This window comes from Schistocerca serialis, chromosome 1, assembly GCF_023864345.2.
Source record: "Schistocerca serialis cubense isolate TAMUIC-IGC-003099 chromosome 1, iqSchSeri2.2, whole genome shotgun sequence".
Classification (NCBI taxonomy): Eukaryota; Metazoa; Arthropoda; class Insecta; order Orthoptera; family Acrididae; genus Schistocerca; species Schistocerca serialis.
In genome coordinates, this window is record NC_064638.1 from 113,593,012 (window position 1) to 113,620,471 (window position 27,460).

The 27,460-nt window shown below is 41.7% G+C and overlaps 1 protein-coding gene across 2 annotated transcripts in view; it reads right to left on the reverse strand.

The window, feature by feature from the left end:
• Window positions 1-23,471: 23,471 nt before the first annotated feature.
• Window positions 23,472-27,460, reverse strand: part of LOC126463044 (GTPase Era, mitochondrial) — a 41,090-nt gene continuing 37,101 nt past the window's right edge. Inside the window, exons 6-7 of one of the 2 annotated variants that reach the window (XM_050096123.1) lie at window positions 25,157-25,334; window positions 23,472-23,690 (exon numbers count right to left, since the gene is read on the reverse strand). In XM_050096123.1, the coding sequence (XP_049952080.1) occupies window positions 25,159-25,334 (176 nt within the window). In that variant the 3' untranslated portion in view covers window positions 23,472-23,690; window positions 25,157-25,158. Of the gene's footprint in view, window positions 23,691-25,148; window positions 25,335-27,460 lie in introns of those variants that run through there. The other variant, XM_050096122.1, reaches the window with a different exon arrangement.

Sequence of the window (27,460 nt, forward strand, 5' to 3'; positions counted from 1 at the left end):
AGGAGGGCAGGATGAAGGTCTGCTGTGTTTTCTGATGAAACCTGGTTCTGCCTCGGCGCCAGTGATGGCCGAGTGTTGGTTAGAAGGAAGCCAATAAACGTCCTGCAAGCAACATGTCGGTGTGCTAGACACACTGGACCTACACCTGGAGTTATAGTCTGCGCTGCGATTTCATATGACAGCAGGAGCACTTTCGCGTTTGTCCCACGTAGCGTGACTACAGATTTGTTCGTCAGTCTGGTGACCCGGCCATTTATGAACAGCATTCCAGGGGTGTTTTCCATAGGTATAACGCTCGCCCACACAACCGCTGTTGTAACTCAGCCAGCTCTACACAGTGTCGACTAGTGATGGGGAGCTCGTGAATGAGTCGTTCAAATGAACGCTTCGTGCCAGTGAAGTGTGAACTAACCACTCAATTTCAATGAACTGGTACTTCAAACTCTTCACAGATAGGACACTCCACACTTTTTTCTAGTTGACTCACTCTCTTCCCCTCTCTCTCTCCCACTACGTCACTCATTCTCCCTTTACTTCAGTCCTTCCTCTACTACCTGTCGACGAATCGCGCGGTGTTTGTGGGGAACGATAGGTTTAGGACGGGTTGGCTTGGTGAGGGGCGAGGGGAAGGCAGCGTCAGCTGCTTCCTGCAGTGCTGACATCATTACCCGTGACTATTTGTGCAGTTCTACTTCGCGTCCACGGGTAACCTACCGTTGGCAGCGCTTGCAGACAAATGAATATTAAAGATACAAACGAAGAGGCTAGCTGTGCGAGCACGCACAGCCAACATGAAAATAAAAGGTTTGTTAATATCACTGAAAAGGGATTTACCTGAAATCGTACCAATGACTACAGGTGACAGTTTACGTTTTGAAGGAGGGTTATTATTCTCAACAAAAATAAAATCTACAGGAAAACTTCTGAATAATTACTTAACGTAGGTACATTGACTCTGTGACAGTGGTAAACATACTCATTCTATTTTGGATTAAATTTTAAAAGGAACATCAAATTGGACTGCATTTCGTTGGTAGCCATAGTTTTCAGTCCATGAATACAATAAATAATGTTTCATTTGGCAGATAAAGACTTTTTTGGGCGCCTCATGAGAAAATGTCGAGCAAGATTAAATGTAATACCTTCTTTATATGTGACAGGCTTATCTGTTTATCTTTCCTTTGTCCCCTTCAACCATGCTCTATTTAACTCAGATGCTGTAAGAGCTTAAAACGTTGCGTGCACGTTACTGCATAGTTCGGCCATCTGTTGGTAAAATTATGAAGTATTACGAAGCTTTATTGTACGAGCGAGGCGAAGCGAGCGTAGCCGCGGCTGAGCGGCGTACTGGGCAACTTCGGCAGGCTTTCGTACTTCATGAATGAACTACTTCATTTGAACGCTTCACAGCAAAGAGTGAAATGAATGAAGTAGTTCACGGGAATGAACGAGTTCGACCCATCTCTAGTGTCGACACGTTGCCTTGGCCTGTGCAGTGTTGCATGGCTTTATGCTTAATTATAGACTTACTGTTTCATGCGTTGATTTGTTTTCGCCGGATAACGCCCGCGGTATACGTCCTTCTTCGTTGCTGAGCGATGTATCACTTTTCGTTCTAACGCCGCAACTCTCCCTTTCCTATATCTTTACTACTTTTTATCTATATAAATGATGAACTATTGGTTTTGCCGTTTAACACCTTTTTAATAACTGTGGAAGTATTACAGGCATCGGGTCCCACCTAATGTGTCACCCACCTACACGTTTTACAAGAACCTTTTTAGACTCGATCGATCTGTTTACAGAGAGAAAGCGGAATATCTCTTCCTTTGACGTTGTCCAACAACGACCTAGGAAGCTCGACGCCCTCGCGGCCCAGGCTCTTCCATGGCTCGCGGTAGTTTGCAGCATTCGTTTTATTCCTTGCCCACTTGCCGCTACATCGAACTTTCGTGGTGATCGTTGGGCAACGTCTTCCAAGTTATCTGCAACATAAATAAACTTTCTTGCCACAGTATCTCTGAAAACCCAAAAACAAACGTAAAGAACATAATAATAATAACTGTGCTTACAATTATTCGTATAAGTCTTGGTCGATTTAATGAGGGATGGGACAGGCCTAAGCCTTGTGACACCACACCTGCTCGATCACCAGATCTGTCTCCCATCGGGCACATATGGGACGTCCTTGGACGACAACTCCAGCGTCATCCACAACCAACATTAACCGTCCCTGCATTGACGACCAAGTACAACAGGTATGGAACTCCATCCCCATAAACTGGTATCCGGCACCTGCAGAACTCAACGCATGCACGTTTGCATGCTTGCATTCAACAGTCTGGCGGTTACACCACTTATTAATGTGCTAGCATGTCACTGTTGCAGTGGCTTATCTCGCGCTTACGTTAACTTGTGACCTTCCATTGTTAACCACTTAAATACGTCGCCTAGACAAATGTATTTCCGAAATTTCATTACTCTACATTGTTTAATTTTTGGTGTTGCGATTTGTTTTCCGCCAGTATACTAAAAAGGGGAGGCCACGACGTTTGGAACACGGATTTACTGCAAACTTCATACACTCGTAGTACTCCGTGAGGGCAATAAAATGTGTGCCGGCCGCGGTGGTCTCGCGGTTCTAGGCGCTCAGTCCGGAACCGCGTGACTGCTACGGTCGCAGGTTCGAATCCTGCCTCGGGCATGGATGTGTGTGATGTCCTTAGGTTAGTTAGGTTTAAGTAGTTCTAAGTTCTAGGGAACTTATGACCTAAGATGTTAAGTCCCATGGTGCTCAGAGCCATTTGAACCATTTGAATAAATGTGTAAGCGTAGGGTGCACTTCTCAAGCGTTATTGAGAAAATCGCAAGATAATTTTGGTCGTCAAATATATACCTGCGCGTGGCCATTTTTACGATGAAGCGGCGTTCAAGCCCCGTGATCGCTGGACAGAATGAACTTTTATTAAATTTATAGTGTTATTTGGCAGTCTACAATTTTTTATTATCGCAAATAATATAATATTCATAACTATCGACTAGTAAAGGACCAAACGCATAACGTGATACTGAAAATGTATGCTTGTCCGTGTGTTCAAAATTGTTCGTATTTAATCGAAAGAGAACGAGAAATTGCTTCTCGTGAAGACGCTATTAAAATACGCTCGATACTGCATGACCAATCATCAGCGACGGTATTTAAGGAAATGGTGCGTTATGCATGGTTTTCTTCCGAATTATCGGCTGAAAGAGAGGTTTTTGAAAATGTTAACGAGGTTTGTTTTTCCACGGAAAACCTCAAAAGACCTTGCGTATGCGGAAACATAGGATTTATTCAATGCAGCTGGTGCCGTTTAACATTATGTTTTCCATTCTTTTTTTACGAAAAATACCATCCTGCAACTTGTACTCGTAATGGCGAAAGCTACGATTAATTGTACATCTTTCGAAAACCGTCTGTGCCGGTCAAAACTTGCAGGTAACAAGTCGTTTCGGGCTCCTTCCAGGTGTAGGGGACTTCTCAAATCACGGACAAGCATAAATTTTCAGTATCACTTCATGCGTTTGGTCGATTACTAGTCGATAGTTATGAATATTATATTATTTGTGATATATATTGTCAAATAACATTGTAAATTTAATAAAAATTCATCCGATTACACATATTTTTCCCATTATATCAATTGTAATATAAATGACTGTGTTGAAAATAAAAAAAAAACTGACGAACGGGATTCGATCCAGCGACCTAGCGATTAAGGGGCTTGAACGCTAACCACTTTTTTTTCTCTTTAAAATCTCATTTTGTTCGCTTTTGTTCGTTGCATCTGCTCGTGGCGGACGTCGTAAGACATCCTTTAAGGTTGATCGATTAACTCAGTCTTTTTATTACAAAAGACAGCTAATCCTCCGACCGAACACGCTGAGCTACCGTACCGGAGCCACTTTATATATATATATATATATATATATATATATATATATATATATATATATATATATATTTTTTTTTTTTTTTTTTTTTTTTTTTTTTTTTTGCTTGAGAAGTACGCGCTACTGCTTACACATTTTGTTGTCCTCATGGAGTACTACGAGTGTACGAAGTTTGCAGTAAATCCGCGTTCCAAACGTCGTGGCCTCCCCTTTTAAGATAAGCTTGTGTAAATATGGGTATATTTTCTTTCATTCTAACTCTTCACCTCACTTCCCACCCACGAGCAGCCGCCACAGACGTCACAGACATTACTCTGAGGAAGGAGCGTCCTACAGCTGGAGCCTGCTTGGATGACGCCGTGGTTGGAGGCGATTGTGACGTCAGAGCGGCACCTGACGATGACACAGCGCAATCTGTCTTCGCGTAAGGCGTCCTAGTTGCCGCAGCTTTCTCTCACAGCGCACCTTCTGCTAAGTCATAGACTCGACGTGCGCGTGTGTTGGCCCCTGTATATGTACGAGCGCTCCGTTTGTCCCTACAATTTTTTTGTGCTAGACAGCCAGAACCCATATATGAAACGAGTTTTTTCGTTCTTGTAATACAAGAGCAGAACTGTCCTTTTCGTGCCAATTTTTGTGTACTCCTCTGCCTCCTTCCATCAATATACGACTGGGACATAAAATACCTGTACCTATAACTTGTCAGTCTTACATAGTTATAAGTGGAAAGATGTACTCTAGGACCTGCCCCGTAACAACATACAGGGTCTTCGTTTCAACTGAAGACATTGAAATATCTCGAAAACTACACATCGGATCAAAAAAAAAAAAAAAAAAAATGTGATTCCAATTTGCTTGTCTCGTAGGCGGACGTCAAATGATACCAAATTCGACCTCCCCTCCCAACGCGTGCGTGGGTAGCGGGGGACGACTTTGAAATCTTCAATGGGAACCCCCATTATTTATTGCAGATTACGATTCTACGGCAAAATGTACGTGCGTTTTGACTGAAGCATTTGCTTCGTTATGGCACACAAGGCGCTGTAATCAGAGGAATAGAAACCGTAATTTACGACATGCTACTCAATGGCCTTTAAATATCCAATGGCACGTGAGACCGCACCACTATGCTGCGAGGGTAGGACAGGGCAGTATTTCATAACTTCTAATCGGAAATCCCATTCGCAGCGTTGTATTCCTGCGACATACCGTGCAGTGGACCATTCGACGCGCCACCGTGGCCGTATAGCGAGCTGTGAGCTCACGTATCGTGCAGGCGTAGAACGGATAGCGCCTCTAAACATTGCTACCGAGCGAGGTGGCGCAGTGATTAGCACACTGGACTCGCATTCGGAAGGACGACGGTTCAATCCCGCGTCCGGCCATCCTGATTTAGGTTTTCCGTGATTTCCCTATATCACTTCAGGTAAATGCCGGGATGGTTCCTTTGAAAGGGCACGGCCGATTTCCTTCCCCATCCTTCCCTAACCCGAGCTTGTGCTCCGTCTCTAATGACCTCGTTGTCGATGGGACATTAAACACTAATCTCCTCCTCCTCTCCTCTAAACATTGCAATACTTGCGCAGTGTTTATCACGTGCATACCAATCTATCACCTGGAGAACAGAGGTGCACGCGCGATTCTGGCGCTGCAGTCTGGAACCGCGAGACCGCTACGGTCGCAGGTTCGAATCCTGCCTCGGGCATGGATGTGTGTGATGTCCTTAGGTTAGTTGGGTTTAACTAGTTCTAAGTTCTAGGGGACTAATGACCTCAGCAGTTGAGTCCCATAGTGCTCAGAGCCATTTTTGAACAGAGGTGCAAGTGGACGATGAATGTTGTAACCACAGAAGTAAAAATTGAAATGATCTTGATTTACGGAAATTGTAGAAGAAATGTTGAGGCTGCTACTGCCTTTTGTGCTGAGTTTTCTCCAGAGAAAGCTCGCTCTCGTTCGTTCTTTTGCAAGCTTGTGAACGCCTTTATGTCTGATGGCAGCCTACTGACCGGCAAAAGGAAACGAAGCAAACGTGTTACAGAAGAAGCGAATAATATAGTTGTAATAGCGGAGAGCACCGCAACCCACGGATGAGCGCTCGGCAATTACACGGTGATTCTGGTATGTCCGTAGGTCGTATTGTCACTACATTGCATCGTCGCATCATCCATACAACGAGCATCAAGAACTTCATGGTGCCTATTTCCATAACCGGAAAGTGTTTTGCGAATGGGTACGTCAACAAATGCAAACGACACCATGTACTTTGCCGAGGTACTATTTCCCGATGAGTCCACATTCACAAACCATGGTAGCGTTAATCAGTGTAACAAGGATTACTGGTGTGGAGACAATCCCCACTGGCTTCGTCAAGTTGACCGTCAACGTCCTTGGTTGGTCAATGGGGAACAAATTCATTTGTCTGTTTTCTATCGACGGCACGTTGAATGGACACAAATGTCGAAGGCTTTTGGAACAGGAACTGACGGTAACACTGCAGTATGTTGCCCCGGACGTCCGGCAACGTATGTGGTTTCAGATGACGGTTGCCCAGCGCATTGTGCAATTGAATCACGGAAGGTATTGGACCGTGTTTACATTGGTGGGTGGATCGGCAGAGGTGGCCCTGTTAATTGGCCCACCAAATCGCCAGACATCTTTTTGTGGGGATGTTTAAAAGATAAGATGTACCAGCAAGTGCCAACAGGTCGTGGAGACATGTTCGACGGCAACAGAAACGCCTGTGCTGACATTCGCGCAGTTATGGTTCCGTCCTGTGTGCGGTCATTTGAAATGCAGATCGCTAAGTGTATTGAAGTTGGTGGTGCTACGTTAGATCATTTACTCTAATTGGAAAAGTAGAGCAGCGTTAGCCTCGAGCCACGGCCACGGCGGCGCGTCGAGTAGTTTTCCTGTACGATATTTGGGAGGAATACAACGTTGCGAATGGCGTTTCCAGTTACGAAATACTGGCCTGTCCTACCCTCGTAGCATGGAGGTAGCATCCCATGTGTCATTGGATATTCATCGGCCACTGAGTAGGATGTCGTAAATTATGATTTGTTGTGAATTGGCAGGAGAGCCAACCCGTATTAATAGAGGAAGCCGAAAGGCACGCGTTTTAGCTCACGCAGGCTGGCGTGAAGTCTGGAACAGGACAGGGAAATTAGACTTTAGAAAAAAAACGGACGTAGCTGGTGGAATACTTAACTTTAATCCATTAACGGTGAACGTCGGTCTGACGGTACATGATTAACAAGATCAATAGCAACTGATAATGGCGCCTTGCTAGGTCGTAGCAAATGACGTAGCTGAAGGCTGTGCTAACTATCGTCTCGGCAAATGAGAGCGTATTTTGTCAGTGAACCATCGTTAGCAAAGTCGGTTGTACAACTGGGGCGAGTGCTAGGAAATCTCTAGACCTGCCGTGTGGCGGCGCTCGGTCTGCTATCACTGACAGTGGCGACACGCGGGTCCGACGTATACTAGCGGACCGCGGCCGATTTGAAGGCTACCACCTAGCAAGTGTGGTGTCTGGCGGTGACACCACACGATTGTGTACCCGTTTCTATTCCTTCGACTACAGCGCCATCTGCGCCGTAAAGAAGAAAATGCTTCAGACAAAACGTATGTAGATTTTGCCGTAGAATTGTAATCTGCAGTAAATAATGGGGATTCCCAGTGAAGATCTCAAAATCGGCCTCCGCCTCCCACGAACGCGGAGGAGCTGAGAGTCGAGTGTGGAACAACTGCGTGTCCCCCTCTGAGACAAACAAATTGAAACAATAACTTATTTTGATCCAATGCGTAGTTTTCGAGATATTTCGATGTCTTCAGCTAAAATAAACACCCTGTACGGTAAACAAAAAAATTAATGTTTCCTTCACTTCATGAGTGAAATCATAATAATTTTGGTTCGAGAAAAACGAACATGACATTGTTGTTGTTGTTCTGGTCTTCAGTCCTGAGACTGGCTTGATGCAGCTCTCCATGCTACTCTATCCTGTGCAAGCTTCTTCATCTCCCAGTACCTACTGCAGCCTACATCCTTCTGAATCTGCCTAGTGGATTCATCTCTCGCCATCCCACTACGATTTTTACCCTCCATGCTTCCCTCCAATACTAAATTGGTGATCCCTCGATGTTTCAGAAAATGTCCTACAAACCGATCCCTTCTTCTAGTCAAGTTGTGCCACAAGCTCCTCTTCTCCCCAATTCTATTCAATACCTCCTCATTAGTTATGTGATCTACCCATCTAATCTTCAGCATTCTTCTGTAGCACCACATTTCAAAAGCTTGTATTCTCTTCTTGTCTAAACTATTTATCGTCCATGCTTCACTTCCATACATAGCTACACTCCATACAAATACTTTCAGAAACGACTTCCTGACACTTAAATCTATACTCGATGTTAACAAATTTCTCTTCTTCAGAAACGCTTTCCTTGCCATTGCCAGTCTACATTTTATATCATCTCTGCTTCGACCATCATCAGTTATTTTACTCCCCAAATAGAAAAACTACTTTACTACTTTAAATGTCTCATTTCCTAATCTAATTCCCTCAGCATCAGCCGACTTAATTCGACTACATTCCATTATCCTCGTTTTGCTTTTGTTGATGTTCATCTTATACCCTCCTTTCAAGACACTATCCATACCGTTCAACTGCTCTTCCAAGTCCTTTGCTGTCTCTGACAGAATTACAATGTCATCGGCGAACCTCAAAGTTTTTATTTCTTCTCCATGGATTTTAATACCTACTCCGAACTTTTCTTTTGTTTCCTTTACTGCTTGTTCAATATACAGATTGAATAACGTCGGGGATAGCCTACATTCAACCCTGTCTCACTCCCTTCCCAAACACTGCTATCCTTTCATACCCCTCGACTCTTATAACTGCTATCTGCTTTCTGTACAAATTGTAAATAGCCTTTCGATCCCTGTGTTTTACCCCTGCCACCTTCAGAATTTGAAAGAGAGTATTCCAATCAATGTTGTCAAAAGCTTTCTTTAAGTCTAAAAATGCTAGAAACGTAGGTTTGCCTTTCCTTAATCTTTCTTCTAAGATAAGTCGTAAGGTCGGTATTGCCTCACGTGTTCCAACATTTCTACGGAATCCAAACTGATCTTCCCTGAGGTCGGCTTCTATCAGTTTTTCCATTCGTCTGTAAAAAATTCGCGTTAGTATTTTGCAGCTGTGACTTATTAAACTGATAGTTCGGTAATTTTCACATGTCAGCACCTGCTTTCTTTGGGAGTGGAATTATTATATTCTTCTTGAAGTCTGAGAGTATTTCGCCTGTCTCATACATTTTGCTCACCACATGGTAGAGTTTTGTCAGGACTGGCTCTCCCAAGGCTGTAAGTAGTTCTAATGGAATGTTGTCTACTCCCGGGGCCTTGTTTCGACTTAGATCCTTCAGTGCTCTGTCAAACTCTTCACGCAATATCATATCTCCCATTTCATCTTCATCTACATCCTCTTCCATTTCCATAATATTGTCCTCAAGTACATCGCCTTGGTATAGACCCTCTATATACTCCTTCCACCTTTCTGCTTTCCCGTCTTTGCTTAGAACTGGGTTTCCATCTGAGCTCTTGATATTCATGCAAGTGGTTCTCCTTTCTCCAAAGGTCTCTTTAATTTTCCTGTAGGCAGTATCTATCGTACCCCTAGTGAGATAAGCCTCTACATCCTTACTTTTGTCCTCTAGCCACCTCTGCTTAGCCATTTTGCACTTCCTGTCGATCTCATTTTTGAGACGTTTGTATTCCTTTTTGCCTGCTTCATTTACTGCAGTTTTATATTTTCTCCTTTCGTCAGTTAAATTCAATATTTCTTCTGTTATCTAAGGGTTTCTACTAGCCCTCGTCTTTTTACCTATTTGATCCTCTGCTGCCTTCACTATTTCATCCCTCGAAGCTACCCATTCTTCTTCTACCGTATTTCTTTCCCCCATTCCTGTCAATTGTTCCCTTATGCTATCCCTGAAACCCTGTACAACCTCTGGTTCTTTCAGTTTCTCCAGGTCCCATCTCCTTAAATTCCCACCTTTTTGCAGTTTCTTCAGTTTTAATGACATGACACAGAAAAACTTTTATAAGCCCTAGTTTCAGTCACGCACAGTAGCTGCAAATATTTTAACAGATTGACAGAAAATTTGATAGGTCTGAAGAGCATTGTGTGATTATTTTATGAGATTGTTCCCTTTCGGCTTCTTCTCGTGTGTTCTGTAACATCCTGTCAATATAAATCAAATCGGCGAGGGGAATTTCGTACGATCACCTTGTAGGTACAACTTAGATCAGGCTTTCCCAACCTGCGTGTCGCGATGATTCACTTTTATGCGCGAAGGATGAAAAACCTTTTGCCGGCTGAACCTTCCCCTAGTCTCCCAACCAAGCATGCTGTATGATTGTTAGTTACTTTGGAGCATTGAACTGCCGAGTGTGTCGCGAAATTTTCTTCTATCTACATCTAGATACTTACTCCAAGCCACTTTACGGTGTGTAGCGGAGACTACTTCTGGTTTCACTGTATTTTTCTCCCTTCTCTCTTTCATTTGCGTCTGGAGCGGTGATCAATTCAAAATTTTACGTGCTGGAACGCACCTCTTCAACCCCTCTCCCAGCGATAAAAATCAGAAGTTTCTATTTTTGAAAACTCGTGATAAAATTGACAGTGACAATTTTTTTTTTCAAAATATTCTGAAATTCAGGATTTCAAAACATAATTTCTTATGGTCAAAACACTAAAATCACAAGATTTAATACATACAAAGGGTGCTACAGCCTGTGTCCATAGCAGTGCAAGCAGTGTCACTTTGCCCCCTAGTTTCGCTCGGTACAAATCGGCAGTCGGCACAAGTCGGTAGTCTTCGTAACTATGACGTCACGTTTTGAACTGCTGCCAGCAGTGACGTTCAAATCGCTGAGGTTGCTGGCAGTCGTAAACAAGAAGCGATGACTGCACACTTTTACGTGGCCTTTGAGCGGAGGGTACTGGGACCGGAAGCTTGCTATCGGTTCGTAGTACGTTGGTTGCTGAGACAAGCTCTGCCCCCTCCCAGAGCAGCCAGCTTACAGCGTATACAAGAAACTAACATGTAATGGGTTACTGCGTCGCAGAATGACAAGAAAACTGATGGCGAGCAGCTAGAAGGAACAGATGCATCCTATCCGCTCATTACAGTAAATAATATTAGCAATCAGTACGCACAACACCGCACGCGGATCACCTTCCTATTCACAATGGTTACTGTTATGGCGCACAGTACTGTTACGTAGCTAAGGTGGGCAACGAACGGAAACTTTCTGGAACGGCAGGAGGTCAGCGGACTTTCGCTGACCACAGAGGGGCCAAGTGAAAGTGTGAGAACAACTGGATACCATTTGCAGCCATTCACGGATTTCATGTTCCCAAACAATGATGTCATGTCGCTGAGCCACAATTATTCGCTACTGGTTTGAAAAACATCCCGGACAATTCGAGCGAACAATTTGGACACCCTTATCGCCCGACACGAATGCCATCGAACACTTACAGGACATGCACCAGCAACACTTTCGTTGTATCCTATGACTTTTGTCACCTTATTGTATATTGCCCGAATCTTCTACGAATGTACAGTCTAAATATTTCAACAGTAGACCACTAACAGTCTCCATGATACACAACACCTATCTTGTAGCGTTTGTCACTGGTGTTTATTGTGCACATCCGCAATGCATGTTCGTTGGATTTTCTTTCTCTCTGGTTTTAATCCTACTTGGTAAGGGTCCCGGACTATACACAATATTCACGGTTTTTGCGAGGGAGGGAGGGCGAGAGAGAGAGAGAGAGAGAGAGAGAGAGAGTGGAATTATTTTGACTCTACAACAGTTGAAATTGAAAGTAATTTATAATGAATTAGCTGCAGCCAATTGTTTATAGGCGTTTATTTCCCATGATGACATTTGAAGATATTTGGTATTCCGTCTTCAGATGTTTACATTTATTTACATGGCTTGAATGTTGTTTCTTCACTATTGGCTTTGCAGAATTCTGCAACGGACGTTTTCAGGACAGCTGTTGAACACCAGAAGACGGGGTGGGAATTAAATAGATGTACAGTCAAACATGTGTGTTTTGAGACATTATTCGCTGGCGCGGTGTGTTGGGAGGAGTGCCATTCATATCGGAGCGTTGCCGCAAAAATGTTGACACGGACCCTATAGTTTCGGCTGTTGTCGCATGAGGTGAGAGGCGTCCCGCTAGCTTAATTTTAATATTAATAATTAAGTAGCAGGTCACCAGAGGAAGGCTATGCATGTACTAGATCATTTACATATATTGTAAGCAGTAGTAGCATTGTACCACTCCCTCATGGTGCTCCAGGATCGTCTGCCGATTTCATTATATTGAAAATAAAGAATTTGATTCCCTCCAGGGGCGCCGACTTATAAAAAATATTGGGGGCCGGGGGGGGGGGGTCCATACTGAGGGTCTTCCCCCGGAAAATTTTCTAAATTTTACTTGAAAAATAGTGAGTTTTAAAGTTTTTTTTAAAGCATTTTAGAGTCATATGATCAACATTAGAACCCCGAAAACTGGACTCTCGATAACTCGACACTCCGGGAAACTCAACCAGCCTGCCACATTTTTTGGCTTTGAAAAAAGAAACAAACCATAAACACGCACGGTATTTTCGTAAAAAGCTAATTTAATTTACAATAATAACCTTGCTTATAAACTATTACAGAGCAGTGAATATATATTTCCGAAAAGACTGAAATTATATTTAAATAAAACCTAAACTATCATTAAAAGAATAAAACATAAAATATTGCTGTCGCACAGTAACAGCACTTTAATTATAAGTGAAATAGGTTCAAAAATGGTTCAAATGGCTCTGAGCACTATGGGACTCAACATCTTAGGTCATAAGTCTCCTAGAACTTAGAACTACTTAAACCTAACCAACCTAAGGACATCACACACACCCATGCCCAAGGCAGGATTCGAACCTGCGACCGTAGCAGCCTCGCGGTTCCGGACTGCAGCGCCAGAACCACACGACCACCGCGGCCGGCGTCTAATAGGTAATTTAAGTTTAGTTTGAATGCGGCTCAGTGTTCATTAAATAAAAACAATATCTCAGTTTTTGCTTTAATACAGTTAGTAAAGTTAATACAGTACGCCTAATACTTTCAGTCAAAAAGCATGTACGAGGGTCGGTCAAAAAGTAATGCCTCCCATTTTTTTTCTACTTAAAGAAATTAGGTTAAGTGAAAAATTTGAATTTGGCGCCATTCCTCAAACCTTCTTCTGCAATCCACTGCAGTAGTAACTTTCTGTGTCAACAGGTGGCAGCACAGCAGAAGTTTGTAAGATGGCCGACATCGATGTTCGTTTGAGACAGCGTTGTGTGATTGAATTCTTGAATGCAGAAGGTGAAACGCCCATACGCATTCATGAAAGACTGAAGAAGGTGTATGGTGTTGTGACAGTGGATGTCAGCACTGTTAGACGATGGGTTCGTCGTTGTAAGGAAGCTGAAGGGCAAACACCGTTGACTGACGAAAAGCGGAGCGGCAGGCCGGTGAGTGCAGTGACTCCACACAACATTCAGCAAGTTGATGACATCATTCGTGGTGACCGTCGGGTGACTGCAGATGAAGTGTGTCGCATTATTTCTCTTAGTAAAGGCAGTGTGATCACGATTATTAAACAATTGGGGTACTCAAAAGTTTGTGCACGGTGGGTTCCAAGAATGTTAACCGATCAGAATAAAGAGGCAAGGAAAACAATAGCCTCCCAACACTTGCAGCGCTTCCGTTTGGAGGGAGATGAGTTTCTGAAAAAAATTGTGACCGGGGACGAAACATGGGTGCATTTTTTTGAACCCGAATCAAAGAGGCAGTCAATGGAGTGGCGTCACACAAGCTCGCCGAGGAAAAAAAAATTCAAAACTGTGCGATCGGCAGGGAAAGTTATGGCAACAGTTTTCTGGGATACAGAGGGTGTGATTCTGGTTGATTTTTTGCAGCAGGGATGCACAATAAATTCTGTTCAATACGTCACAACCCTCAACAAACTTAAAGCACGTCTTCAGCGAGTTCGCCCAACAAAATCAATGGCAGATGTTCTTCTTTTGCATGACAATGCAAGACCACACACCAGTCGTCACACCTCTGACGAGATTGTCAAAATTGGATGGGAAGTTTTGCCTCATCCCCCATACAGCCCTGACCTGGCACCATCAGACTTCCATCTGTTCGGGCCACTAAAAGAAGCTCATCGTGGGATTCATTTTGAAGATGAGGAGGCCGTCAAAACATCCGTGCGTCAATGGCTTAGGAAGCAGAGCTGTGATTTTTACCGTGCTGGGATACATGCCCTTGTTCAAAGATGGACCAAAACTGTAGAGATGGGCGGAGATTACATTGAAAAATGACAAAATGATCCTCAATGTTGTGGTTTTCAACCTATGTAATTGCATTTAAATTTCCTGACAATTAAATGTAGAAAAAAAAATAGGAGGCATTACTTTTTGACTGACCCTCATAAATAGCGGGTTTCAATTGCGTTTTACACCTTAAAAATATTTGAGTATTTGAAAATAACTAATACAATACTATAGTAGTACAATACTAAACTACTACTAATATTTCTAAACTGAAAATTTAACATTATGTAGGGGTATTTAATTCTCTATTTTATAAAGCTTTTTAGTATTGCTTTAAATGACATTATTAGGCCTAGAGTGTCTTTAGAAATGTGCAAATGTCGACCGTCTGACTGGATAAGTGAATGTGAAGTCTTTGATGACTGGTCGGATATCCAATCCATCCAAAACATCTTGGTGGGAATGAACAACAACCAAGTTGTTCAATCGCTTCTGTCCCATTGTTGATCGAGATATGACTTCAGACATCTAAGGGCGCTAAATGACGTTTCTGCTGTTGCAGTCGTGATTGGAACTACTTGGAGATGCTTCATGCACTACACTATTTCACATAACATATCTCCAACTGCAGGCTCTTGTGTAATGTACTTTCTTACACCACACGTTTTTTAAGACCAGTTGTTTTTTATTAGCGATATCAGCTAACATATTCAAATGTAAGTGCAGTCTCTTAATGTCTAAGTCATTTTTTGAAAAAAAAAATCATTTAATTTTTAAAAATTTGTTTCACCTCTGTTTACTAAAAGTAAGCACTCTTGTTCAACTGCAATGACCAGTGTGAGTCCAGTTGAAGCAAACCACTTAGTAATGCAAGATTGCACCGTTTCACAAACTTCAATGTAAACAGGTTTGTAGCATTCCTTTGGGGTTTTGAAAGTGTGTGGTAAGCTGGTTTCGTTGTTTTCATACTTCTTTGGTATACTTCGATTCTGAGGAAGCGAAGGATCATCAACTTATGAAGGTTTTTCTTTTAAACACAATTCCAAAAAGTGTTCAAAACTATCACGCCTTCCATTCAATATACAAATCAAGCCCTCATATATTTTTTCCAGATCAGCAAAACTTAGATGAGGGCATTGAATTTTTTCATTTACATCCTCTACTGGGTTCATTGCATGGCAATAAAGACGTCAAAAGAAATAAGTCTTGAATTGTAACATTGACTCAAGGTAGCCTGCACATTCATAACCTGCCTGTGTTTGGTCCCCTGCAGAAAATGCTTCAAAAAACCCTAGAAGTTCTTCAAAGTTTTTAAATATTCTCAAGAAACTAGAAGCTCACATAGTCCATCGAGTCGGGCAAAGGGGGTTTAGACCAGCTTGGTTGTTGGCACTCTCGCAGCGTATGCTTCTGAAAAGTTCCATCCTTTTGTTGGATTCCCTTAAGTCCTTGGCTAAAGCCATAATATCCCTCATAGACGTAAGATGGCGGAGACTGTCTGCAACTGCCAAATCCTCTTAAGTTATCCATTGACAAATCAAGACAAGCTAAAACGTCTTTTAAAATATTAAACAGAGTTTGTGATTCAATGTTGGGGGTCTCGTATAAGCCAATATAATCTTCGCTGATGATTAAGGAATCATCGACAGAACGAATACAAAATGAATCGAAGAATCACTTGTTTCGTCAACCATAATAGAAAAATGTTCAGTCTTCTTGATTGAAGCCAATACCTTTCTCAACACAGACTTCCTGGTAGATCAATGATCTCGTTTTGAATATCGTGGGACGTCCACTTATACCCCGAACGCCCCAACCAGTCTCTAAACACAGGTATGTCATTCTTTCGGAGTTCCAAAAATTAAAAAAAATTGAGTTTACATCTTCGTGCCCTCTAATAGCCAGTCCTTGTCAGCATAGAAATTGCTCGGTAGTAAAAATTGTCTCAAGAGCTAAACGACCTTTCTTCATATCACTAATTGTTCGTTCAATTGGGAGGCCACACTTCGGTAAGTGATAGAATTTGGTTTCTTTATATGCAAACGTATTTTCATGAAGACGGAATTTTTCCTAAGCGTTTTTCCAGTTAGAAAACCCTATGAAAGTAAACGCATCTTCTTTTTTTGAAGAAGATTGTAATAGATTTTTAGCATCTGCCTCTTTACAGGTTTTGCAAAAAAAATTTCGGTAGATGATTCATATTCTAGTCATGTATATTTGATCAACCAAGACTTCTGAAATGATCTTCCCTTACCGGATTGTCCAGGTTTCGGCTGTGAACGGTTCTCGCCTGAAGACGACAAAGCAATTGACGACACAATAATTGTTGGTGGTTGACTTGCAGTATCAACAACTTCCAAGCGCGCCTTTTTGGTAACAAATTTATCCGTTGCAAACTTGATTCACAATATACTAAGAGAATAAAGTAAAGGAATAAAATGTAGTCATATAAAATAGTCCACTACACAGTGGACCGCTGGCGGCAGACTTTACCCGAAGGGTCGCGCACCGGGACTAATTGTAAGTGTGTCCGCAGCGCCGTAACACTATCACGATTCACACTACTCGTTTTCAGATAACCTGCTTACTACCATAATAATTATTTGTTTTAACTCATTATTGAATGATGTATTTTAAAAGGTAAGTATCGTCAAACAAGGAAAATAAAAAATTCCAACATAATTTTGTGATTTTACAAAGCTATAATATAACTAATGATTTTCTTAAATTATTGGGGGGGAGGGGGGGGGGAGGCTCCGTCCCTCAAATGAATTTTTGAGGGCTCGGGCCCCCTCAGGCCCCATGGAGTCGGCGTCTGTGATTCCTTCTCTTACTCGTAAACTAAAATTTATGAGGTTAGAATACATGGTGAAGAAAAAAATGACGCACTTGGCGGTCAACCCACGATTGCTCATCCCAATTCAAGATAACAGCGTATCAAGCAAAACCTAGTTCCGCCAGCAGGTTTAATAAAAATGCGATTTAAAAGGCTCTGGCAGCGCTGTAACTGGTGTTCGAGTCATGTTCGCGCCATACTTTTTTTTTCCGTTGAAGCATCAAATGATATCCAGTTCACACTTCCACAATGCAGTATCTTGTGTATTTCTTTCTGTTACTATTACTTTCATTTAAACATTAAGACATTACATTACATTATTTCATCTACAGCACAAATACAGCTCATAGAAAATAATAATGGGTACAGTAACATCGTCTGCATCCAATGAGGCACAAAAAAACACAACACGCAGGCCACACTAACTGCAGATTATGCTATGCACAATAATTGCCTCAACTGAGGCCTATCTTCACAGAGCTGGTATGAACATATGAAATTTTTTAGATTTGGCGACTCTTCATTCAATCCAGGAAACGATAGCTGTAGGAAACCCAGCAGTACCAGCGTAAGATCGAAAGAAATGCCTCCCACCAGGTGAGAGTATTAAAATCCTAATGGTTAACTGCCGAAGCATCTGCAACAAAGTGCCAGAGTTTGAAGTGCTCCTAAGAAGCAGTGAAGCTCACATAACACAAGGTACATGAAGCTGGTTGACACCTGAAATTGATAGCAGTGAGATTTTTGGGGAAAATTTAAGCATATGCAGAAGGGATAGGCAAATGGGAAATGGAGGTGGTATTTGCCGCAACAGACAAGAAACTAAAATCCACCGAGATAGAAATTGAGGCTGCATGTGGGATTGTATGGACAAGACTCAGTATCAAAGGTGGGCATAAAATGATGATTGGATCGTTCTGTCACCCACCAATCTCATTTCCTGATGTAACCAAAAACTTTAGAGAAAATCTCAGTTGACTTGTATGTAAGTTCCACAATCATACTGTAATCAATGGTGGAGACTTTAATTATAGCCCAAAAACACTCCTACCATGATTCCAACCCACAGGTTTATGCCAAAGTGTGCCTGAAAGCCGTGTTCATTAGTGACATATGGGTTGTGTTCTGATCAATAATAGCTGTTCTGGAGGTTGAAAATACCTTCACATGCGAAGCTAGGTTCATCAGTCCATTTCACATTATTTATAAAATGTTTGTTATCTTCCACTTGGTGCAAAAGCCATCCACAAAACCTTACTCAATGCAGATGGCGTTGAGTTAACATATATTGATACGGATGCAGTTCTTCACCATACAACATTTCAATGAGTCTTTTAGATACCTGGACTGGCCTTGCAATATCACAGGTACTTTGCCGAGGTGATTGGTGAACAGCTTCAAGCAAGGCGACCTCAGTTTATGGAGTATGTATAGTGCTTGAACAACTTCTGTCCATTACTTGTGCATGAACATTACCAGTTTCCTAAGATATTGTTCCAAGTGACGAAAGGTATTCTTATAGGGATGGCACCTTTGATGGTACCGAGCAGCATACACATGGGCAGGATCTATAGAGATGGAACTGACTGGGGAATTGCCAGTCTTTCACCTTCTGGAAGAAGGTTGGTTGTGAACATTCTAAAGGAGAGAGGTCCTGCTACTTATGCTTATCAACAAGTAGACGACTCTGTCATGAGTGCTTTCCATTTTATTTCTCATGAAATGTTGTTATGGCTCATGAAGAAATACACAGATTAAAATTTCAAAAAAGTACTAAAAGTGATTGGACTATGTCTCTTGAGGAACTGGAAAACCTGATTACCATCACATATGCTCAGCTCCATACTTGGGGATCTACAGTCATCAAAGATATTATGGCAAGGAGAGATTTCAGGAGCTTCTCAGGTTTCTCCATTTCAGTACAAAATTAATCCAAGCTGAATACATTCTAGCCAACAATTCACTCCCGTATCTGAAGTTTAGATAAAGTTCATAGAAAACTACATTCTTTCTTATCCCCGTGTAGAAAATACAACCACAGATGAGCAACTGTTACCGAGTAAAAAAAGATGCAGTTCACTATATTCATACCCAACAAACCTGACAAATAAGGTCTCAAGTACTGGATTTTTGCTGATGTATAAACACAGTATACACACGGTGATTAAAAAACATGTTTACAAACTGACACGGCACATGAGGCATACAACAAGGATAAGTAATTACATAATAACTGATGGTTACAAAGGCCATATAGCACTACTAAATAGCATTGCAGTTATTTAGTCATGTGTTACAAATGGATGCCCACTACAAGAGATGCATAAAGTTTTGTCCAGATGCATCAAGATACGCCTGACATTGATGCTGCACTCTCTCAGAGTTACCTGGTGTATCTCGAAGATATCCTGCTGCTGCAATAATTCTGCCCACTAGGTCCTCTGGTGATGTAACAGGTGTTTCATACAAAAGGACCTTCAGATACCCCTAAAGGAAAAAAATGGTTAAGGGCTGAATGGGTGATCTTGTGGCCAGGCAACTGGTCCACCGCAGCCAATCCATTGGCTGGGGAAGGTTGCCTGTAGATGTGTCCTCACTTGTCTGCTGAAATGCTTGCAGGCTTCGTCACGTTGAAATGGAATGTGATGATGAATAGGCATGGGAACATCATTCAGCATGTCCAGCAGAACCTCTCGCAGAAATAAGAGATACGTATGACCATCAAGTCAGTCCAGGAGAATGTACAGGCCAGTTAAACAGCATCAATGATGCCAGCCTACACATTCAGTTAAATTTGCATTGTGAGGCATGTATACATTCAGCATGTGGCTTCACATCCACCTACATATACATGTTGTGAACATTCATCACACCCCTGAGTGAGAACACAGACTCATCAGCAAAGAGGACACTCACTGTGAAGCTTCAATCTGCAGTGGATTCCTGCAGAAACCACCACGCAAATCCCACGTGCTTTTTGAAATCCCTCAGTTGCAATGCATGGACATGTTGAAAAAATGCAGTCCTTTGTCATGTACAGTGTGCCAGATGGAGGATTGGGGGTATCAGTTGCACAGGGTACACTTTGTGTACTTGTTGACGGCATACGCTGCACCCTTTCAAGAATGCTTTCTTCTGCCGCAGTTTTCCACGTTGTTCGTTGGTGACCAGCATCCATCTTGTGCGCATGGAACAAGCCAGTTTCACACAATTGATGATGCAGGGTGACGAATAATGTGTTCCACACCACCTTTCTATTGGGATATTTCCCATGATACAACTGTGCGGCTTCTCGTCCTTTGCAACTGAACATGCTAGTGTTAACTCGCTTTTGAGGTTGTTTCGTAGCTTGATATACCCCTGCACCACTATGGTATGTTGTAAATAATTGCCACATTTCATGTGTGACAGCATTATGAGTAGATGACAGAGTTTGAAAGAGACCTTACTGCATGTCACTGTTTGGCCAGATGGTCAAAACGTGCAATACCTAGATTCATGGAGCATTTGGATGTGAGAGTGACCCAATGTTGGACTTAAGGGAAACATGGGGGCAGGCAACTCGTGGCCAAGGTGCTGGTTGACCACACGTCTGACCACCACACAGCAAGATCGCCATACTGTGAACAAAGCACGCCATAACCCATTCACATATGCACCTGTCATCCAAGAAATAATGGACTCCGAGTCTCTACGAACTTTGTGTGTGATACTGAACTACTCCCGTAGCCAGGAATATCCCCAGACCTGCCCCTGGTAGAATATGTGTGGGGCATCTTGGACACTAACTCCATACCAGCCCTTAAGTTACCTTCTCTAAAAGAATCAGCACATGCATCCAGGCCAGAGGGGGTGCAACATCATACTAATAAGTGGGCTCATAGTGTCAAGTTCTTTGCAAATTTGACTTGATTTTGTAATCACTGAAATAACAACACACACTCTTGATCTGTGACATGTAAATTTGTTGCCCCCCTCGCCTATTCCAGCCGTTTTACTTTTTTTTCACGCATGTGTGTGTGTGTGTGTGTGTGTGTGTGTGTGTGTGTGTGTGTGTGTGTGTGCATTTCAAGATGATCTTTCTTCATGTAGTTTTGTTAAGTTCAATTTTATTCGGCATAGAAAATGCATGTAAATGCAATCGTGAGTATTAAATGATTCTTCTGATCATCTCTTGCTTTTCAAATAGGTGTTCTCATTGCATTTCAGAAGAAGGCTTTCATAAACCAGTTCATTTCATGTCATAGGGTTGTTAATGGGGAAAATGCCAGATTGCATCATGGTTCTGAGCCTCCTGGCTGGGGATGTTAGTTCCAAGATTGAGGGATGGCAAGGGATTATCACACCCAATAGAACCATGCCTAGTAAAGCACTGCAGGTGTACAACACAACCTTCCAGTTGACAACTGCTTTACATTTTATGAAGTAAACATTTTTTCCACAGAGCTGAGCCATTGTTCACTTTTAAGCACATCTTGTTACATCTAGTTTGCTAATAAAGGAAGTTCATAAATGAAGGTCTCCCTCAAACAAAATTGTATATCACATTTTTGGCAATACAGAGTTTTCACTGGGATAAATAGGTACATCACACGAGACATGCTATCATGGCAACAGATGTCTTTCTGTTTACAAGTTGAACTATTTGTAGTTGTAAAGTTGGCCATCCTGGAAGAACATTGTATATCAATGAAAACAGTGCACATAGCTGAAGTAAGTTTCACTCCAAAGGATAATGTATAGTTAAATAAAAGAATAGAAATGAAAGGAAAATGATCAAACTGGAAACAGAATGTCAAGAAAAATAAGATGAACAGTGGAAAATCTTATACTTGCACAGTTGGTAGAGACATGCATGAAAAAACTACATTAAATGTGGCAAGTGCAAGAGTGCTGTGTAACATTATAATGTAAAAACTGTGTGCTAGCATAATTTGTTTGGTCTGGCAATTGGTTTGAGCAAAGCACCAAAGGACAATGACACTTTTGTACAACTACCTTGTTTTGGCAGGGTATTTTACAATGGTACAGCAAATTTTTATTGTTTTGAAACATAGTTTTTGCCCTGGTGCAGCACTTTTGCATTAGTCCAAAAAAAGAAGAGTAATTGATGTCATGATTACCTATGAATGGAGGTAAGTAATATTTGAAGCTTGTTTAAGTACACCTTTCATTAGAAAGGAAATGATCCAGAACAACTTTCTTGCCATCAATGCTCGTGAAGGAACTGGAAGCGTGACCCAAACTTGAAAATTTCTAGTTACATAGTTGAATATCAATCCAGATAACCCAAATTCAGTGTACCAGCATCTTAGTCATAATGTCATTCATTTCTGGATATGTCACTCTCTGCTAAAAACAAAAGAGAAAGGTCAACCTCTAGTTAACATATCTATAGTTGTTACGAGATTTCCTACACCTGTATAACTACTCTGCAATTCCCTCGTAAGTGCCTTCCAGAAGGTTCATTGAACCAATTTCACATTAGTTCTCTACTGTTTCAGTACCTAACAGCGCATAGGAGAAATGAACACTCAAATCTTTCTGTGCAAGCTCAGATATCTCTTATTTTATTACAATGGCCATTTCTCCCTATGTATATGGGTGCCAACAAAATATTTTCCATACGAAGAACATTAGAGATTGAAATTTCATTAAAAGATCTTATCACAACAAAAAATGCCTTTGTTTTAATGATTGCCATCCCTACTCGCCTATCATACCCATGACATTCTCCTCCCTATTTCAAGCTAATACAAAACAATTTGCCCTTCTTTGAACTTTTTCAATGTCTCCCATTGATCCTAAATTCCTCTGTCACATAAAGAGCATCTTCCTCCAGCACATAACAGTTCAATTTATTTGTCCTGTGTTTAACTTTTTCTTTGTTACTGTTTCTGGTACATGTTTTTTTCCTTGAGGGTTAATTAAATAAATAATTGTATTATTTCAATATTTAAGATAAAATATTCTGTCACTACTTTCCATTATTTTTGCCACTGTAAGAGAAAATCATATTTTTTTATATGCACCGTTATTCCATAAAGTACTTTTACAAGCTATACAACATTCTTACAGGGTGACAATTGTGAATAGTCTTCACAGGGTTGCTGCCAGATGATGTGTAAATTCCACATTATTTCCTCGGAGCAATTGGCCAACATCTTCAGGTGGTTGAACCTTCCTGGTGTGTATGTACCTAACCACCAGCGAGGTTCAACCACCTGAAGACCATTTAGAACATCCACTGGGAAAGCCAGAGAGTCACAACAGGGTGACAATTACTGAACTTCATAAAAAAAACATAAATTAGTTACAAACTACAGGGTGCACACACTTTATTCAACATGTAAACATCACTACAGATACTTGGATATAGGTTATGACATGTTCAATATGCCTGCCATCATTGGCGATGATGTGGTGCAGACGAACAGTGAAATTCTCATTACCTGGTGAAGTTGTTGTAACTGCAACCAGGATGGCCGCAGGATAGCAATGATGGAAAACGCGGCGGGACCCGCGAAGAGGCCTGCGAATAACAACACAACGGAAGAGGATGGACACGACCAACGAAGGACAGAATGGATACAACCAGACTGAACAACAAAGTCACAAGGAAACAAACACATCCACTCGTACACGAACCAGGGAGTAAGCAGTCTAGCACAAAGCGAAGTGTAAACCGACGTAAGCGAGATTAGACTGACTGGCTGAGCGAGAGGCCGGCACTTAAGTATGCTACCGGGGGCGCCGCTATTGACCGCTGGGACCACGTGTTCCCCTGTGGCGCCCTCATACTAAAAGCAGGCCACGAGGTGCGTGCTGCCACTGCTTACGGCGCGATGGTGCAGAGACCCCTATGGGTCTTCAACGTCCATGACGTCTGGCGCGGATTCACATTCCGTGGTGCGCGGTACCAGAGAAGTGTCAGAATATCGATGCTATCCATGACTTCCTGAATGCCTGTTTTCAGCTCGGCAATGGTTTTGGGATTATTGCTGTACACTTTGTCTTTAATACAGTCCCACAAAAAGGAAATGCATGTGCTCAGATTCAGAGAATATGGCAGCCAATCGAGGCCCATACCAGTGGCCTCTGGGTACCCCAGAGCCAGAACGCGGTCCCCGTAGTGCTCCTCCAGGACATCAAACACTCACCTGCTCTATCTTGCATGAAGCACATCTTTCCGATCAGCAGTCACCGTGCCATCAAGGAATATTGCACCGACTATTCCATGACTGGACATTGCACATCACACAGTCACCCCTTGAGTGTGAAGAAACTTCTTGATAGTGAAATGCAGATTCTCAGTCCCCCACATCTGCCAATTTTGCTTACTGACAAACCCATCCAAATGAAAGTGGGCTTCGTCACTCAACCAAACCATACAGCACATACTAATACCCATCATGCCCTGTGGACAACCATGCAGTTTGAATGTTCTAATGCAAGCCATTCAGAAATTATCCCGATTTTATTGCATATAGTTCAATAACTGTCATCCTGTACATGGAAAGCTACATAAAAATTAAGATAACTTTCTAAATATTGTAACGTATACTAAATACTTGTTGCTGTTCTATAACACATACTATATCACCTGATCATACATAATAAAATATATGAAATAAAATATACAAATATATATTACCAATGGAAACCAACAATTATTTTTACTTCCTGAAAAACTATGAAATTGTGATATACAACCTTCTATGAGGGAGTTCTTGAAATTACAACCTAAATATGGTTTTGCATCATATTTTGCACCACTGCTTAGCAAGAGAGAGTCCACAATAACAATACTTGTCTAATGAAAATTTTCTCAGAGTAGCTACTGAAAAATATTTTAGTGATAGGCCTGAGAGATGACTGGGAACAGAAACTGATTTGGTTTTAAAAATTATTCTAGTTTCTCCTTCCTCACTTTACAGCTACAGTTGTCGCAAACTAAATCAATGTAGTAGAGGACAAAGTTTTGTAAACTAATAATACATTTATTTCTTTGGAGACGATACAGCAATTTTAAGGTGAACACTTCGATGAAATGCATTTCTCAAGTCCACTTCTGCTTCCCTTGCGACCATCTGGATTTTTCTTCCTTTAGTTCCAATAACAAGCTTCTGAATTCGAGCGGTTGGGCAATATACTCCCACTACTGCTGTTATCAAATCTAAAACACAGAAAGTAGTTATTCTGTACATTGTTGTGATTGCCTGAGTTATCACTTAACTAATAGGTACACTACTTCTACTGCAAAAGAAAGAGTGCTCACATTATTAATGAACTATTTCTAATAGTGCATTAGTGCTTAAATGTTTTCCAAACTTGAAATGTCTCCTTGTGCTGTTACACACCTCATCAAAATCAATCATGTCAGTTGCAGTGGACGTATTCTTGGGCTCTATTGACTAATCTTCTGTACAAGATCTGACAGAAAAGAAATATACAGATATTTCAAATTTCTGCATTTACTGAATATATTCAGTTAGTGGTAGTACCTGACTTCAAAGCAGCATTCAATCTGTAATTATATAGTTCTGCATTCACTCCTTCCACTGATTAGCCATTTCTGTGACTAGTTTTTACTTTGTTAATGCTGAGCTGAAGCACTGTCAGTTTGTCTTCTGTCAGGGTGCAAGAAAAAGTCTGCGGTATACTGCTTGTCCTCAGTAAACTGATTGTCCGCTGCCACTAAATTGATCAACTTTGATGAAATCATAAGGACACAGTTCAAGATTAAAAAACTCTGATATGGCACTACAAATAGTTTCTTAGTAGCACACATTCTTTTCTGTCACATGAATCCATTACTGTACATAAAATTCACAAAACAGTTTTATAGTGTAAACAAAGTTTCAGGTTGGATGTTGCATAAGGAAAACTTATACCAAATAAAAAATGTTTAGTAGGTGTTGGATTAATTTATTTTGAAATTCACAATATAGAATCATTGACTTAATTATTTCAATATTAAGAAAATGGAATCAATCATTTTATTACATTTTGATATGGGACATATTCCTGAAGCAGACTACAGAGCAAGAGTTGTTCTATGTACCCACCCAGCATATCCTATTCCTGTCCTGTTATAGGCATACACTATGATACCCTATGAGAGGCGCACTGATGTATATCAACACTGCTGCAACTTCTTCACTGTCTTTTATGTGGGTGTAACCAACAAACAACTGACCACTTGAATGAATGGCTAAACTGTGGCCACTAACATAGCTGACTGACTAGCAGCAGAGCATGTCAATGTGCAAAATATAAGTCTGGTTGACTTTAACGGCTGCTTCACAACCTGTACCATCTGGTCCTCCCTCCTCCTCCCCCCCCCCCCCCCCCAAAAAAAAAAGAAACAGCTTCTCTGAACTGCTTAAGTGCTAGATGGAAACACAGAACTCATCCACTGATCCCACAAACCTCCTGGCCTCGATCTTTGAGATCTCTTGTGTCACATGCACTTCCATTTCTATTCATTCTCCATTACTCTACACACACACACTGTTCACTCCTCAGTTGCTCTTTTCCTCTCTTCTGCATTTCCATCCAACCCACTAATCCACTTAAATCAAACACCACATGTAACCTGCCCTCCCTCTGCAAGGTCAGGCTCAGCAGTGCCACATTCCTATCCGGTTTCCTTACTGCCTCTTCTTTCCACCCATCACCCTCCTATCCATCAACCCATCCCATTCCATCTCTGTCTCCTAGTTCCTAGCACCTACTCCTTCTGACAGAGACTGGAGTGCCAGCATAATGTATTTGTAGTGTAAGTGAAAAGATAAAAAATCTACTCACCAAGCAGCGACAGGAGAACACACATCATTCTCATCCTGTCTGGTAAGCCCCCCATCGCCTGACACAGGGTTCTGGGTGACTTTTCTGAAGTCTACCCCTTTTCCTAAACCTCACCAGTCTCTTACCTTCACCCCTATTCTTCCCCTTCAACCCTTCTGGCAAAAGGAGGAGCCACTGGCTCCAAAAGCTTGCAAACTTAAATACTTTTTATATGTGTGTTCTCCTGCCACCGCTTGGTGACACTCTTTTATCTATCTGCTTAAATTATATGTTCAAAACTTGATTATTTTTGTTGATTTATTAGCCTGTGTGTATTGCTGGTCTATTATCTCTCAGGAAAGACACTGAAAGTTTAGAAATCGTTTCCATCTTGTTTACAGGCCTATCCTCCATATCAGTGACCTCAGTAGTCAGTAGACATAGTGAGAGAGCAGAATGGGGCATTCCGCAGGACTCACGGACTTCGAATGTGGTCAGGTGATTGGGTGTCAC